This window comes from Grampus griseus, assembly GCF_964374135.1.
Source record: "Grampus griseus genome assembly, chromosome: 2".
Taxonomy (NCBI): Eukaryota; Metazoa; Chordata; class Mammalia; order Artiodactyla; family Delphinidae; genus Grampus; species Grampus griseus.
The window spans coordinates 32,835,619-32,854,502 of NC_139018.1; the positions used below are offsets into that span (position 1 = coordinate 32,835,619).

An 18,884-nucleotide genomic window follows, 5' to 3' on the forward strand; every position below is an offset into this window, starting at 1 on the left:
TAATACTGTTTCTGGATTGTGCTTAAGATCCACTGTATTATAATTAAGGTTTTTCCACTAGGAATCCAAATGTTTATGATTCCAATAGGTACCCAATTTATACTGAATGTATGATTGGAAGAATATTGCTTCTAGCAGACTCAATTTGGCTTCAAGAATAAGGTATCTAGTCTTTTTTTGGGGAGGGGCTGTGTCAGGTCTTAGTAGCAGAACATGGGATCTTCGTTGCGGCATGTGGGATCTTTAGTTGCGGCAGGCGGACTTCTTAGTTGCGGCATGCCGACTCTTAGTTGTGGCATGCAAACTCTTAGCTGTGGCATGCATGCAGGATCTAGTTCTCCCACCAGGGATTGAACCCGGGCTCCCTGCATTGGGAGCATAGAGTCTTACCCACTGGACTACCAGGGAAGTCCCAAGAATAAGATATCTAGTCTTAATTTCTTGTATTTCCCCCTTTTGCCAACATCTTTTTGCCTTGACATCACTTACCACCCATGGAAAATAATGAAACCCTTGGCTTACCAACATTGTATTTAATAGGAAAAAAAAAACACATTTTAATTTCGTTAGCATTATGTAATCCAGGGGTCACTGGGTTTTTTGTTTGGTTTTTGATTAGTCGACTCATAAGAAATGTTTGGGACATACACAATACATGTACATATGCATTTATAAATCATATAAATGTAGTACTATACTAAGGTGTTAAGACATTATGAAAAACACACGAAAGTAAAAATTTGAAATGAATGATTTCAGTGATTCACTCACAGAGGACTGGTTTAGGGATCCTCTTTCCTGAGGGCCAGTGATCATCCATTTTAGCTTCAGGGATCTTACAAATCCAGAGCAAATAAAACATTATGGAAAAGTCCGCGATTCTTTAAATGACCCCACAATGGCAGCAGGGAGCAAAAAATAATCTGAGACCATATTCTGGGCTGGAACAAGGTTAACTATCTGTGGAGGTTATGTGTCAGTTAAACTAGACCATGGCTCGAGACAGGAATGAGCTTGTCCTGTTCAAGTGACAGAATGAAGGCTCAATGAGGCCGGAAAGTAGTAAGAGGAAGAGAAAAGGAGACAAAATCAGAGATGCTGAGAGAGGCAAGAGCATGTGAGTCCTTAAGAACACATAAGTAATTAAGACATCTTGGTTTTATAAGAAGCAATGGAGGCTTTTCAAGCAGGGGACTGAGACGATCAGATTAGCATTTTTAAAAGATCACTTTGCTTACTCTATGGAGAAGGGATCATAGGTATATGAGTCCAAGTAGGGAGGCCAGTCAGGAGGCTACTACAAAGGTCCAAATAAGAGATTCTTGAGGGTTGGACTAGGAAGGAAGTAGAGGAGATGTAGGGAAGTACATGGATGCAAAATCTATTTTGGAAATAACAAGGGTAATACTTCCTAAATGGAAATGAAGGGTTAATAGTAAGGAAAAAGGAGAGGACTTCAAGCCTGAAGCCTGGGCCTGCAGAAGGATGCTCTTGGGAAAATGACCTTCACTTCATTCAGTCTTTTTTACACCAATGACTTTGCACCTGTTAAGCAAGGCAGTCTATAGCCAGAGACTCCAGAAAAAATCAGGCAGGAGTCAGGGGCCAGAAATCTATTTAACATCTCCCTCTCCCCCAGAAGAAAGGCAATAATAGCTTCTAAAACATGGCAGAATCCTCATTTTATACAGGTGATTTATCCATACTTACACATCACCATGGGTAACTCGGGGGAATCTGGAAACTCATACCTCTATCTGGTAGAATGCTGTGTTATTTCCTGCTTTCTATAACCACTTCTTTGAATTTCCACATATTTTGCCATTAAAGAAACTTAACATATTATAACTGCCTTTTTGTGTCTGACTTTCAATCATATCACTTCTGTTAGACAAACCTTAGCAGGGAGGATGTCTCTTGATTTTAATCTTAAAGGTGGAGAAGACTAGGGATAATACAGGTTTGGGAAGAAAAATCGAGAGGTCTGTTAGGAACATGTTAAGTCTGAGATGACTATTAGACATTCAAGGGAGATGTCAAGTAGACGGGTGGATGTAAAGGGCTGGAGTTCTAATTTTGAGAGTCTTCAGCCTATCAACGATATTTAAAGCTACAAAATTAGATGAGGTCACTTAGAAAAAGAATATAGATCAGAGGACATAAATTAGTAGTCCTTGGACCTGTCTGCTGACCCACAGATGTTTAATATTATATATTTCTTTGATCTCCACATTTTAAAAACTTATGCCAGAACTTTTAAATTGCAGTGGAGTCCACATTTTAAAAAAATCTATATATCGAGCTTCTTTTTAAAGAACTGGACAATCTGGCAACACTTGGCTTGAACTGTATAGCAGCTTCCTCATTTATATAAGGCATGAATTCTCTAATTCACCATAATGTCTTCTCAACACTGAAGCCAACTGTCATTTCCCATTTATCATTGTATTTGTAAACCACTGTTTTTCCAGCAAAGAAATATTTCTCAAGATCCATGTCTCTATAAAACTAGGAAAATGGAAGATAGATCACAGAGGTCTTGTGTTTAAACAAAAAAGGGAGGGAGCATACTTCTTTATGAAATTGAAGAATACTCCTATGCATTCAAAAATGCAAACAATCACTCTACATTGCCCATTTACATTTCCTGTCTGGACCTTGTAGGCATCTGAGTTTGCAGTCCCTGGGGTGGATACAGAAGAGACCAAGGCTAAGTCAACTCAATATTTGGATGTGAGGTAGAAGGGGGATCAGAAAAGGAAAAAGAAGGAAGAACAGTAAGACAGAAGATAGGAGAGTATGATGGCATGAAAGCCAAAGAGAATGTCTCGTGCAGGAATTATGCAGATGCTTTTGAGAGCTAGAATAACATGAGTCCAAATAAGTGTCCACTGGACTGGAAAACAAGAAAGCCATCAACTTCATCCGTTTCAGTGGAGTAGTATGGTAGGATGTCAGATTAGAGTAGGTCGAAGAATAAATGGAGAATAGCAAATTATACCCAAACAAGTAGATGAAAAGAAATAATAAAGAGCAGAAATCAGTGTAATGGAACAAACATACAATAAAGATCAACAACGCCAGAAGTTGGTTCTCTGAAAAGACTAATAACACTGATAAACCCATGGAAGGAGTAATCAAGAAAAAAAAAAAAAGAGAAGCAAATAAGCATTGTCAAAAATGTCCTTACATAAAAAAAAAAAAAAATGTCCTTACATATCCATCAGATAGGAAAAAAAAAAAGTCACTGGATATTATAAACAAGTATATGCCTGTAATTTAAAATTTTGAAAGAAGACACATTTAGATGAAAAATAAAATTTATCAAAACAGACATGAAGAAATAGAAAATATGAATAGCCCCAAAACTATTTAAAAAATTGTATTCATAATTCAAAAACTTCCCTCAAAAGAAAACTCCAGATGGCTTCACCAGTAGATTCTAATCAAACATTTAAGGAAAAAAGAATGACAATCTTACACAAACTCTTCCAGAGAACACAAAACCAAGGAACAGCCCTAACTTGTATGAGCCCAGCATAACATTTTTATCAAAATCTGACAAGGTCATTTCTAGAAAGGAAAATTATAAGCCAATATCACTCATGAATATAGATTATTTTTAAAACACTAGTGAAGTGAATTCAGCAATGTATAAGGAGAATAAGACATCATGACCCAGTTGGATTTATGCCAGGAATTCAAAAATCAATGTATTTTCACCACAAGAACAGAATAAAGGAGAAAAACTACATACTCATTTCAAGAAATTCAGAAAAGGCACTTAATAAAATTCAACAACTATTCATAATTAAAAAGAAAAACTTTTTAAAAATTGAAGTATAATTGATTTACAATATTGTGTTAGTTTCAGGTGTACAGCAAAGTGATTCAGTTTTATATATATATATATATTTCAAATTATTTTCCATTATATGTTATTATAAGATATTAAATCTAGTTCCCTGTGCTATACAATAAATCCTTGTTGCTCATCTATAATAGTTTAATAGTTTATATCTGTTAATCTCATACTCCTAGTTTATCCCTCCTCCACCCCCTTTCCCCTTTGTTAATCATAAATTTGTTTTCTATGTCTGTGAGTCTATTTCTGTTTTGTATATAGATTCATTTATCATTTTTAGATTCCACATATAAGTGATATCCTATTAATATTTGTACTTCTCTGTCTGACTTACTTTACTTAGTATGATATTCTCTAGGTCCATTCTTGCGGCTGTAAATGACAATATCTCATTCTTTAAAAAAAAACAAACAAAAAACTTGGGAATTCCCTGGTGGTCCAGTGGTTAGGACTCCACACTTTCACTGCCAAGGGCCCGGGTTCAGTGCCTGATCAGGGAACTAAGATTTCACAAGTTGTGTGGCGCAGCCAAAACAAAACAAAACAAAACAGAAAAGCTCTTAAGAAACCAAGAATAGAATTGAATGTATTTAATCTGTAAACAAACCTACTGCAGATATCGTACTCAATATGAAAATGTTGAAAGCTGTCAATCTGAGATAGAGAATAAGTCAAGGATGCCTACTGTCACCACTCATACTGAGCACTATATTGAGATCCTCGCCAGTTCAGCAAGGCAGGAAAAGAAATACAAACTGTAAGGACTGGAAAAAAAATTGTCACTTCACAGATAATATAATAGTTTATATAGAAACCCAAAAGAATCTAAAAGTAATTAGAATTAGTAAGTGAGTTTAGTAAGTTCCTTAATATAAGAGAAATACATATAAAGTTACATTTCTATATACCAGAAAAAACACAACTTTAAAAAAAATTAATTAATTAATTAATTTGTTTTTGGCTGCGTTGGGTCTTCGTTGCTGTGTGTGGGCTTTCCCTAGTTGTGGTGAGTGGGGGCTACTCTTCGTTGCGGTGCGCAGGCATCTCATTGCGGTGGCTTCTCTTGTTGTGGGGTACGGGCTCCAGGTGTGCAGCCTTCAGTAGTTGTGGCGCACGGGCTTAGTTGCTCCGTGGCATGTGGGATCTTCCTGGACCAGGGCTCGAACCCATGTCCCCTGCATTGGCAGGCGGATTCTTAACCACTGCACCACCAGGGAAGTCTCACAACATTTTTTAAGATTTCATTTATAACAATTATTTTAATCACAGAAAACTACAAATATATTATTAAGAGAAGTTAAAGATCTAAATAAATATTCTTAGATTATAAAACTCAATGTTGGAAAGAAGTCAATTCCCCACAAACTGATCTATTGATCCAATGCAATCTTAATCAAAATATCAAGAAATTGTTTTTGGTAGAACCTGAAAAGCTGATTCTAAAATGTATAACGAAATGCAAAGGACCAAGACTATCCAAGACCCTCCGGGAAAAAAACAAGATAGAAAGTCTTGCTGCGGCAGATATCAAGAGTCATTATAAAGCAACAGTAACTAAGACAGTTTGTGATCACCGGCGGAAGAACAGAAAAATAGACTACTAGAGTGTCCAGAAATAGATCTATTCATATAGAGATACGTGTTTGGGGACTTCCCTAGTGGTGCAGTGGTTAAGAATCCGCCTGCCAATGCAGGGGACACGGGTTCGAGCCCTGGTCTGGGAAGGTCCCATATGCCACGGAGCAACTAAGCCCGTGCACCCCAACTACTAAGCCTGTGCTCTAGAGCCCACAAGCCACAACTACTAAGCCCACGTGCCACAACTACTGAAGCCTGCATGCCTAGAGCCCGTGCTCCGCAACAAGAGAAGCCACTGCAACGAGAAGCCCGCGCACCTCAACGAAGAGTAGCCCCGGCTGGCCACAACTAGAGAAAGCCCGCACCCAGCTACAAAAACCCAACGCAGCCAATAAATAAATAAATAATTTATTTATTTAAAAAAAGAAAATGAAAAAAAGAGATACCTGTTTTACGGTAAAGTGGCATTGCACAGCAGTGAGATTTATCTTTTCAATCAGTGGTGCTAGGACAATTGGATATCCATAAAAAGAAAAAATGAAACTCAACCCTACCTCACATCATACACACACACACACACAAAAATCAATTCTGGATAGATTATAAATCTAAATATGCAATGTTAAAACCACAAAACTCTGGCTTCCCTGGTGGCGCAGTGGTTAAGATTCCACCTGCCAATGCAGGGACACAGGTTTGAACCCTGGTCCAGGAAGATCCCACATGCCATGGAGCAACTAAGCCCGTGCGCCATAACTACAGAAGCCCGCACACCTAGAGCCCGTGCTCCGCAACAGGAGAAGCCACCGCAGTGAGAAGCCCACGCACCATAACGAAGAGCAGCCCCCGCTAGCCGCAACTAGAGAAAGCCTGTGCGCAGCAACAAAGACCCAACACAGCCAAAAATAAATGTTAAAAAAAAAAAAAAAAGACTGGTAAGAATCTGAAAAAGAATTTACTGATGTCTCTCTGTAAGTGAATCAAGTGGATGTACAGCAGCAAGAAACAGCATTGAAAATCAGCTATACACCGTTATAAAAATAAATTCCCCCCCCCCAAAAAAAGACAGAGAGAGAGAGAGAAATTCTTACAGAATTCGTTCAGGGGCTGTGATGCAACCTGGACAGACCACATCTAGATCCACAGCTGGATGGGACCTAAGGCTGCACACTCGTGGGGCTGAGAGGCTTGGTGAGGATGGGCCAGCAAATGCAGCCCCTTTAGAGTAATACTGCCTGGTCTCCATTCCATGGGTCCCAAATCTCCAGGTGCTGGGGACCCTTCCTACAGCTAAAACATGCATGGGACACCCAGAGGATGGTACACCGGCTGATGGGGAAGAGTTTGGAAAAGGCACCTCATCTCCTCATCTCCTGGTGGTCGGGTTACCCCCTCCAGCCTCTTTCCTAACAATCTCCCCACTTGGGGAAGTCAGCACCTTCAACATCCTGTTTCACACAGTTTGGAATTTGTCCAGAGGATGAAGTGGAAGGGGGTGAACCAATGAGAGACAAGCCCTAGTTGTTTGGACAGGCACATGCCACTCTAATTTCCAATCAGGAAGAGGAACTGACCAAAGGCTCAGCCTGCTCCCGGAACCAGAATAGGGCTTGAAGCAATCCTGCTGTTTTGTGGCCAGTTCCCAAAACAATAAGTTGAAAAATGGAGCTCAGGAGCACTGCAATTCAGAAAACTGCAGGGTTGTAAATGATACCTATTGTCAAAAAATGTCTTGAGGTAAGTCATCAAAAAGGACTTGTAAGCAAGGCAGAATTGCAGGAAAGGAATTTCAAGAGGTAGATTGGACCTGCCATTAAAGCACATGAAAAGTGGCTGCACTTCGCCAATGATGCAGTTGGCCAAAAAGGGCGTATGCGTTTTTCCTGATATTCAGGAAAAACGCATACGCCCTTTTTGGCCAACCAAACAGGTGGACAATGCAAATCAACACTACAAAGAGGTATCACTTCGCATCAGTCAGAAGGGGCATCCTCACAAAGTGTAAAAACCAGAAATGCAGGACAGCGTGTGGAGAAGGGGGAGCCCTGTTATGCTCATGGTGGGAATGTAAATTGCCAACGGCCACTCTGGAGAAGTGTATTGTGTTTAATAAAAAATCTAAAAAACAGAGCTACAGAGCATACGGCACTTCCAATCATGGGCGTATATCTTGGGAAAACCAAACATCGACAGGACACAGGCATCCCAACGTTTAGTGCTGCTCTGTTTACAAGAGCCTTGACTTGGATACAACCTAAATGTCCTTGGAAGGAAAAAATGGATAGAAGATGTGGTACTTATGTACGATGGAATATTACTCAGCCATGAAATCAATGAAATAAGGCCAGTTGCAACAACTTGGGTGGACTTAGGTATGATCATTCTAAGTGACATAAGTCAGACAGAAAAAGAGACATCATAAGTTATCACTTATAGGTGGAATCTAAAAATGGCTACACGTGAACTAAATTACAAAACAGAAACAGAGTCAAACATTTAGGGTTTCCCTGTTGGCGCAGTGGTTAAGAATCCGCCAGCCAATGCAGGGGACACAGGTTCGAGCCCTGGTCCGGGAAGATCCCACATGCCGCGGAGCAACTAAGCCCGTGCGCCACAAATACTGAGCCTGCACTCTAGAGCTCGTGAGCCACAACTACTGATCCCACGTGCCACAACTACTGAAGCCTGCACGCCTAGAGCCCGTGCTCTGCAACAAGAGAAGCCACTGCAAGCCCGTACACCGCAATGAAGAGTAGCCCCCGCTTGCCACAATTAGAGAAAGCCTGCATGCAGCAATGAAGACCAAACGCAGGCAAAAATAAATAAATAAAATAAGTAAATTTATATATATTAAAAAAAACCCCAAAAAACTCCAAGAAAATAACAGGAGAGTATATTCATGACTAGGGATAAGGTAAGACTTGTTACACAGCACTATATATAGATCTTCTGATCATCAAGCTTTAACAATAAAAGGATGTAAAGGCAATCCACAGAATGGGGGAAGACATTTACTGTACATTTAACTCACAAAGGGTTCATAACCAAAATATATAAAGAACTATAAATCAGTAAGAAAAAGACAACTCAATAGAAAAAGAGGCAAGAGACTTGAACAAGTACTCCATAAAAGAAGATATCAAAATAATCAATAAAATATAGAAAGATGCTCAATCTCAGTACTGGTCAGGGACATGCAAATTAAAACCACAATGAAATATTGCTACACATCCTACTACATCCATTAGGATGGCTAAAATTTTTAAATCTGACAGTACCAAATGTGGACAAGGATATAAGACAAAGGGAATTTTCATACAGTCTTGGTGAGAGATTAAATTAGTAGAACCACTTCTGAAAACAGCTAGAAACAATCGGTACACTCATTACTACTGATGAGGGTAAACTAGTTAAAACCACCTTGGAAAACAATTTGGCATTATTTATGAAAGTTAAAGATATATATACAAACTCTATGACCTAGAACTCCACTCATAGATACATATGCCCCATAATAATAAGTGCATTTGTTCACTGCAGCATTCTTTGTAAGAGCCCCAAACTGTAAACAACCCAAAAGTCCATCAATATTAGAACGGATGAATAAATCATGATATATTTACACATGGACATATGGCAGTGAATCACAGTCACACACAACATGGGTAAATCTCACAAACGTAATGTTGAACAAAAGAAGCCAGACACAAAATACACACACGATAGTTTCATTTACATTAAATTTAAAAAGCAGACAAAACTCGGGCTTCCCTGGTGGCGCAGTGGTTGAGAGTCCGCCTCCTGATGCAGGGGACACGGGTTCGTGCCCCGGTCTGGGAAGATCCCACATGCCGCGGAGCGGCTGGGCCCGTGAGCCATGGCCGCTGAGCCTGCGCGTCCGGAGCCTGTGCTCCGCAATGGGAGAGGCCACAACAGTGAGAGGCCCGCATACCCTCCCCCACAAAAAAAAGCAGACAAAACTCAATTATCGTGCCTAGGCATGCATTTTTTTTTTTTACATCTTTATTGGAGTATAATTGCTTTACAATGGTGTGTTAGGACATGCATGTTTAAGTAGTAAAAGTATAAAGAAAAACACGAAAGTAAATACCATAAAATCAGGATAATACTAACCCTTGGTGGGAGAACAGTGATTACTAGGGGTCACAAGGGGAGCTTCTGGGGTACTAGCAAATTCTGTTTCTTGACCTAGTTTCCAGTTACACAGCTGTTTTCTTTAGTGAAATCATTTAGCTCTTTGTTTTTGTTTCAGGCACTTTTCTTTTTTTTTTTTTTGCGGTACGCGGGCCTCTCACTGTTGTGGCCTCTCCCGCTGCGGAGTACAGTCTCCGGACGCGCAGGCTCAGCGGCCATGGCTCACGGGCCCAGCCGCTCCGCGGCATGTGGGATCTTCCCGGACCGGGGCATGAACCCGTGTCCCCTGCATTGGCAGGCAGACTCTCAACCACTGCGCCACAAGGGAAGCCCAGGCACTTTTCTTGATGTGTTTTATTTCACAATAAAAAAAGATTAAAAAAAAAAAAGACTCAAGGGGTAAGTTAAATAGCAGATTACACAAAACTAAAGAAAGAAAAAGGGAACTATAAAAGAGACCTGAAGAAATTGTACAGAATGAATCCAGAGAGACTAAGATACGTTAAATATAAAAGAGATTACCAGACATGTAGGAGAGCAGAAAAAGTTCAGAATATAGCTGATTTAATTCCAGCAAGAAAGAAGAAGGAAAAAAAAAGGAAGAAGAAGAAGGTGAAAGAGGAGGGGTAGGAAGAAGAGGAGAAGGAGGAGGAGAAGAAGAAAAAACAGGGTAAAGGCAATCTTCAAAGAGAATTTAAAAATTGATATGATACCAATCCTTACATCCAGGATATCTCTCAGAATCCCAAACAGGAAATACAGAAAGATAACAACACTAGTCTCATGACAGCGAATCTTCAGAACCAGCAACTCAAAAAGATCTTAAAAGGAGCTACCAAAAATTAGATTACCTATAAAGAATCAACATTTACACTCACAGTTATTTTCAACAGCAACAATGGAAGCCAGAAGAAAGTGGAATGCGATCTTGAAAATGATAAGTTGCTAAACTAGAATTTCATATCCAGCGAAAATATCTTCGAAGATCAAAAGCAAAATAAAGACACTTTCAAAACAATAATAATTAAGTTTACTATCAATGACCCCTCAAGAAATGAACTTCTAAAGGACAACCTTAAAGAGAATATGCCAGAAAGTTCTGAGATATAAGGAAAGATGAGCAAAGAAAAAGGTAAACACTTTGGTAAATTGAAATGAATACTGACTGTGTAAAACAAGAACAAAAACAATAACTAAGCAAATACTTACACAAAAGTGAATGAAAGAGAAAACAAATCAGAAATGGAAGAATGAAAAGAAGGAGGATGGATGAAAGTTCTTCTGTGGCAGCAATCAGAGAAATGCAATCACACCTGAAGGGAATGTGGCATCAGAAGAAGTTCAATACATTCCAAAGCCATAAGGAACTGGGTTTTGGATTATTTGCCACTTAAACGTACTCTGCTACAGTGATTAAACATATTATTATTAAATCGATTGCATTACTATTCACTTCAGACTACCCTGTTGTTGCTGCAGTTATACTTCACTTGGTAGGATAATCAAGGTGTTTGGCAAATGTGAATTTTCCTAATCTACTAAAGCTCACTGTTTACTAATGTTTTCTTCTATGGTTGTTGGTGTAAATATGTCTAAAATGATATAGAAATATGTTTATTTCTAAAATGATATAATTCTTATACACAATAAACAAAAGGTGCCCAATCCTTTCCTGATGGCCCAAGGTCATTGGTATAAACTACTACTGCTATTGCTGATATAAAGAAATACCCTCGAGAACTCCCTGGCGGTCCAGTGGCTAAGACGCCACACTTTCAAGCAGAGGGCACAGGTTCAATCCCTGGTCAGAGAACTAAGATCCCGCAAGCCGTGCAGCGCACGGCCAAAAAAGAAAAAAAAGAAATACCCTCAGTAGCTCCTTAAGGCCTTATGTGACTACTGAACCTTGCCCACACTGTCAGGTGTTCTCTTCTTGGTCATCATTGTACTGGCATCTTTAGCTCCTCCTACCAACCTGTGATCTGATTTTGTGGCAGCAATTCTGCTTAGGGCCTCTTTCGATTACACTTCCTGGCTCTTGACTGTATTCCAGATACCCAGAAGACATAGATCACAGAATTTTGGCAAGGTATTATGCTGAATTAATAAGAGATGATAACTGTGACTTATTTATATTTTGTAGTATCTTCTGTTGCAAGGAGATTAAAGTTCACTCTGTGAGTCAGAATGACAGAAGAGTAGATGTACCATATTATCCTCATCACAACTATGTAACAACTCCCCCAAAGTAATAGCTATTAGAAAAATTAACCGATGGCTAAGGAAAACCAGCTCAAATGCTGGTTACTAGCTTCACAGCCTTGGGCAAGTAACTAAACCTTTTAACACTTCCTATCTGTAAAGAAATAATAACAGTATCTTCCTACGAACGATTATTGTCAAAATTAAATGAGATAATGAAAAAAAAACACAATATAATACCTGGCTTAGAGTAAATAGTGTCTAGCATTTAAACTATTATCTTTTTAAATCCCAATTTGTGTAATAAACACATATTTAACTAGACCTCCTTAACTATCTTCTCCATGGCATCCTATGAAAATACTATTAAAAATATTAACAGTAGCTAATATATAACGAGCAATTACTCTCTGTTAAAATTGTGCTGAAGTCTATACAGGGATTATCTATTTGAATCCTTAAAAAAGCTCTGGGCGGTAGATACCATTACACACACACACCCACACACACACACACACCCACACACACACACACACACACTCCGCTACAGATAAGTACACTGAGGCTCAAAGAGGTTAAGTACTTGTTCAAGTTCACAGAATAAGTGGTGAAAATGGACTCATGTAGCTCAGACTCCAGAATCCATGATTATAAGCACTCCCCTATCCTGAGAAGAGAAGCCGCTTCTCCTTCTGCTAAAATCTATTTACAAATAAGTTGAGCACAAGCTAATTCTCCTTTAATCTTATCCTCTATTTGACTATTCAAGGTCCCTAGCTGGAAAAGCAGAAAAGATACGTTTCGTTTTTTGCCTTTTAACTTACCCACTCACAGTCGATTCCAAGCACTGGAAAATCTTCTAACTCACTCCTAAGCAAGGGCTCAATTTGATCCCACTCCGCCTCCTGAGACACAGTCGCCACCTTTGCTCTAAGGATCCTCTCTTCCCACGAGGCTCTGGGGGCACTGGAGTGCTGCTGGTCCTCTGCTGGAGTGGGCCGCTCTCTCCTGCCTGGCGCTTTCGGCTGCTGCTGTGACAGCTGCTGCTGGGTCACACGACTTGCTTTACTCCTCCGACGCTGGATGCCTTTCCACAGGACAAACCCCCCGACAGCCATACCAAGAAGGGTGGTCACTGTCAAAGCCACTAAGTGTTTAGACATCTTCAACTTTTCTGTTGTTTAGGAAAGCATATCACTAATCCCACAATCTGCAAAACAAATGGCAACAATATATTCACATACAGAATTTAAAGGTCCACGGATACAAGTCCCCCCCAACCCCACAAAAGACGTTGCATTCACAATCCATGTGCTCACAAACTAAAACAATTGCTACAAATTTCCACATGAAACAGTGATATTTTAAAATATTTTCCCCCTTTTGTATGTCCTGTACTCCACCTCTAGCTCCATCCAAGAAAAACCCCCTGCCCTCTACCAGTTGCCCAGGGCTCTCTCAATCCTATAAAATCACATCAATCAAAACAGAATAAACTAGACTCTTACTTCCACTTGCTGATTTATTGTGAGTAAATTTTAGTTAATGGATCTTCCTCAGGGTGTTTGTGTTTGAACCTTCAATCTCTAAGAGTTGAATGGAAACTTCTGCTTTGCAATTTAAAAAAAATCTAGGGCTTCCTTGGTGGTGCAGTGGTTAAGAGTCTGCCTGCCAATGCAGGGACATGGGTTCGAGCCCTGGTCCGGGAAGATCCCACATGCTGCGGAGCAACTGGGCCCGTGTGCCACAACTACTGAGCCTACGTGCCACAACTACCGAGGCTGCAAACCTAGAGCCCGTGCTCCACAACAAAGAGAAGCCACCACAATGAGAAGCCCTCGCACCGCAACGAACAGTAGCCCCTGCTCGCCACAACTAGAGAAAGCCCGTGCGCAGCAACAAAGACCCAACGCTGACAAAAATAAATAAATAAAAATTTTAAAAAATCTAATCATCTGCAACTGGTAGGGGGACTTTTACTTTTCTAGGAGGCGTGGCTGGTGAGGGATGGAGCAATCAGGCTTGAGTGCACATGGATTTTCCGTTGCTCCAGAGGTCTCGGTAGTTCTCCGTGGAAACACACTCAGTTATTGAGGGTAAGCTAGGACAGTACAAAAGGGAAGACAGGACTAGAAAAGAAAAAGAACAGAACTTAGAGAGCCAGGATGTTCAGGAGGAGGTTGCAAATTGAAATGTCCACGGGGTCCAAACAGGATAACACAAATAAGTGAAGCAAGCCAAGTGCAAGAGAAAACTGACACAGACATCCTATTAAATATGTAGGAACTGTCTTCCTTTCTATCACAAAATAGCCTCTTTTCCATTTTCTGTACGTGAAATAAAACTCATATTTTATGGCAAGACAAGAAAAATTTAAACAAAAAATTTTTTTCTATCCTTTGGTCTCCTCTCTCCTCCCACTGTGCACTGTGTATCTACATTATGCATTAACCTAACCTTCCCCATTGAGAGAAATACCTGCTCAACCATAAAGAGCAATATTCTAGCATCAATAAGACAACTCCTTAAAGATGCCATTCCTTCTTGATCTCATAAGGGGTCACATGGCACTTAGATCTGGATCATGTAAACTGCCAATAATACAGCATTTGATGTACAGCCTCTGTCTCAAAAAACTTATATAACTGCGCCTTGATTTCTAAGGGGAGGAACAGGTCTCAGAGCTTTCTGAGATGCTCTTCCTGGGTTATAATCCTCAAATTTGGCTCAAATAAAATCTTCCATTTCTTTCTTAGACGAACTGATTAATTTTTTCATCAATGCTTATTACAATGTGGTCTTTCTCCATCTATCTCTTGTTTTCCTATTTTTGACAGAAAAATAGGCATATACAACTATCTCTGTACTATTTTAAAAAACAACAGTAAATGTGTAACAATAAATGGTAAGTGGCCTTTGGCCTCAGTAATGGAGAGAAAACATGGGAGAGCAACCATTCAGCACAAGGTGTTCATCCTGTTTGTGAAGAAGGCCCAGTGTGGTCAGATTATCCTGATTACTCAAGAAAAGTTAGATATCTGAATTTTATGTGAAATATCACCATTTTTAAGTGTTAGCAACAAATTTAGAGTTTTTAAAACATTGTGCCAGCCAAATAAAAACATTTTGGGCTCTGGGTTACCCATCTGTAGGCTCTGACCTAAAATCTATACTGCCCAAAGACACAGTGACCTATTAGACCCTGCCTACACTTCTCTATGGCTGAGGGTTTCCCATTTAATGGGAATCCTTTTTTTTTTTTTTGGACATGCTGTGGGGCATGTGGGATCTTAGCTCCCTGACCAGGGATTGAACCCAGGCCACAGTGGTGAAAGCTTGGGATCCTAACCACTAGACTACCAGGGAACTCCCAATGTGTACTACTTTTATCAATTTTTAAAAGCGTCAACAACAAATTTTTAAAAATAATTTAATATTTACAACAACCCTGGGCTATAATTATGCCTACAGAGATATTCAGCAATGGAGAGGAAAAATGGAATCACAACAATTATTACAGTACTAATGAAAACAATAAAATGGCTACGCTGTTTTTAAAATATTTACTTTTTTGCAGAAACTGTGCTTAAGTATTCATATGTACTTTCTCCAGCACTTTTATTGAAGAGGAAACTGAGACTTAATGAGTTTAAAGAACTTGCATAGAGAGATTTCTAGTTAAAATACTCTGAGAAGACATAAAAACCCTTCCCTTTCTCACTCTAAACAATACAAATGTTGGAGAAAACATTAAAAAGATAATAAGGGGCTTCTCTGGTGGCACAGTGGTTAAGACTCCGTGCTCCCAATGCAGAGGGCCCAGTCTCGATCCCTGGTCAGGGAACTAGATTCCACATGCTTGCTGCAACTGAGTTCACATGCCACAACTAAGGAGCCAGCAGGCTGCAAGTAAGGAGCCCGCCTGCCACAACTAAAGAGCCCACATGATGCAACTAAGACCAAACCCAACCAAATAAATAAACAAATATTTTTTAAAAAGATAATAAATTTTAATACACAGTTAAACTTAAAAAGAAGAAAGGGAAATCATCAAGTGTCAAAATGGAAGAAGGGAACCCACAGTGGGTAGGAGATAAAGCTGGGCAGAGACCAGAACTCATACCAGCCCCAGTGCTGGAGAATATCACCAGCCCAGGGACAGAAGTCTAGGCCACAGGCCCAGGGCACAGTGGAGATGCAGGAGAGTGTTGCCTTGTCCATGAACAAGAACCTGTAAGTGTTCACCTACTATGGTCCAGGCAAGACATCTGCCCAAGGCTGAGAATATAAACACAGTCCCTTGAAGATCGGCCAAAGTGGTGGAGTAGAAAGACCCTGAGCTCACTTCCTCTCACAACCACACCAAAACCACAACTATCTGCAGAACAACCATCTATGAAAAAGACCAAAACCTCCCAGAAAAGATCGTCTACAACTAAAGACACAAAGAAGGAACCACAAGATGAGTAGAAGGGGACATGATATAATCAAGTCCCATACTCCCAGGTGGGCAATACACAAACTGGAGAATAATTATAGTGCAGACGTGGGAATTCCCTGGTGGTCCAGTTGTTAGGACTCCACTCTTTCACTGCTAAGGGTATGGGTTTGATCCCTGGTCACAGAACTAAGATTCTACAAGCCATGTGGTCAAAAAAAAAAAAAAAAAGTTATAGTGCAGAAGTTCTCCCACAGAAATGAGAGTTCTGAGCCCCACGTTAGGCTCCCCAGCCTGGGGGCCCTGCAGCAGGAAGACTAGCCCCCAGATCATTTGGCTTTGAAGGCCAGCCAGGCTTAATTTCAGGAAGGACTGTGGGAAATACAACTTCACTCTTAAAGGGCACACACAAGATCTTACATGCACCGGGACTCAGGGCAAAAGCAGTAACTTGATAGGAGTCTGAGTCAAACCTACCTGCTGGCCTTGGAGAGGTGGGAAGCCGGCCGTAGCTGACAACAGCTACATTTGGCAGCTCAGTCACATTTGGAAGCCAGTGCTGGTGGGTGTGATCTTGGGCTCCTCCCTCTAGCCATTAGAGCCAAGACCTAGCCCCATCCAATAGTCTGTAGGCAGCAGTGCTGGGATGCCGCAGGCCAAACAACTAACTGAGTGCAGACACAGCCCCACCCATAAGCAGACAGGCTTCCTAAAGTCCTCCTGAGCCCACAGCCTCCTCTAAACACTCCTCTAGACAGGACCTTGCCCACCAGAGGGCCAAGACCCAGCTCCACCCACCAGTGGGCAGACAGTGGCCCTGCCCTCCAGGAAGCCTGCACTAGCCTCTAGACCAGCCTCAGCCACCAGGGGACAGACACCAGACACAAGAAAACCACAATCCCACAGCCTGTGGACCTAGCCTGCCCACAGCAGGCTAGAACCTACCCTGGGACCAGCTGGGCCCTGGCCCTGTGCACTAGCAGGCCAACGCAAGCTTCGGGACACTCCAGACCCCATACCAACTGTGTCAGGAATCACCACCTCCCTGCCAACCAATGATCTAAAACAAGCTCTGTGGGCTTCCCTGGTGGCACAGTGGTTGAGAGTCCGCCTGTTGATGCAGGGTACATGGGTTTGTGCCCCAGTCCAGGAAGATCCCACATGCCGTGGAGCGGCTGGGCCCGTGAGCCGTGGCTGCTGAGCCTGCGCGTCCAGAGCCTGTGCTCCGCAACGGGAGAGGCCACAACAGTGAGAGGCCCGCGTACGGAAAAAAAAAAAAAAAAAAAAGCCCTGGGATCCCTGGACCCTGCAGCCAGACTCCAGGAACTGGCTCTGCCTGCCAGTAGTCCAACAGTAACCTCAGGGCCTGGCTTCACTCGCCAGTGGGCAGGCAACAGCCCCAGAGTCCTCCGGACCCTGACTCTACCCACCAGTGGAGCCAGCACTAGCCCCAGGACTTCCTAGGGTTCTGAAGCCAGTCACCTTGTTACCAGGCCCTCTTAACAGCACCCAGCAGCATCCATACAAGGCAGGACCTGGTAACCAACCAGACTAGGGACCGACCAGGCTTACCAGACCACCCACACAGTCAGCCCACCACAACAGAAGGACCCACCCAGCCCTCTTAAGGGGAACCCCTAGAGCATATAGCTTGGGTGATGAGACAGGAGCTCACTGCTGGGACACACAGGACATCTCCTACAGAAGGACACTTCTTCAAGGTGAAGAAATGTAACTAATCTACAACATACATAAAAATAAAAATAGCAACTTAGACAAAATGAGGCAGCAGAGGAACATGTTCCAGATGAAGCAGCAAGACAAAACCCCAGAAGAAGAACTAAGTGAAGTGAAGATAGGTTATCTACCTGAGAAAGAGTTCAGAGTAATGACTGCAAAGATGATCAAAGAACTCAGGAGGAAAATGGATGCACAAAGTGAGAAGTTAGAAGTTTTTTAACTGAGAATTAGAAACTATAAAGAACAACCAAACAGAGATGAAGAATACAATAACTGAAATGAAAAATACACTAGAAGGAATAAATAGTAGGCTAAATGATACAGAGGAATGGATCAGTGACCTGGAGGACAAAGTAGTGGAAATCACTGCCATTGAACAGAAAAAAAAGAATGAAAAGAAATGAGAACTGTCTAAGAGATTTCTGGGATAACATCAAGCCCACTAATATTCACATTATAGGGGTCCCAGAAGAATAAGAGAAAGAGAAAGAGCCTGAGAAAATATTTGAAGACATAATAGCTGAAAACTTTCCTAACCTGGGAAAGGAAACAGACATATAAGTCCAGGAAGTACAGCGTCCCATACAGGATTAATCCAAAGAGGAACACACCAAGACACATTGTAATCAAAATGACAAAAACTAAAGATAGAGAATATTAAAAGCAGCAAGGGAAAAGCAACAAATAATATACAAGGCTATCAGCTTATTTTCTGCAGAAACTCTGCAGGCCAGAAGGGAGTGGCACTAATCCCACTCATGAGGGCTCCACCCTCAGGATCTAATCACTTCTCAAAGCCCCCCCAGTTGGGGTTAATTTTCAACATATGAATTTTGAGGGGACACAAAACATTCAGCCTATAGCACTCTTAAATATGAAAAGACATCCAAGAATCACCAGTTATTG

The 18,884-nt window shown here is 41.2% G+C and overlaps 1 protein-coding gene across 1 annotated transcript in view; it reads right to left on the minus strand.

Moving 5' to 3' along the window:
* EXD2 (exonuclease 3'-5' domain containing 2) overlaps positions 1–18,884 on the minus strand; it is a 59,708-nt gene that overhangs the window by 21,882 nt on the left and 18,942 nt on the right. The window contains exon 2 of the mRNA XM_082649505.1: positions 12,625–13,010. Within this exon, the coding sequence (XP_082505631.1) occupies positions 12,625–12,963 (339 nt within the window). The 5' untranslated portion in view covers positions 12,964–13,010. The remainder of the gene's footprint in view (positions 1–12,624; positions 13,011–18,884) is intronic.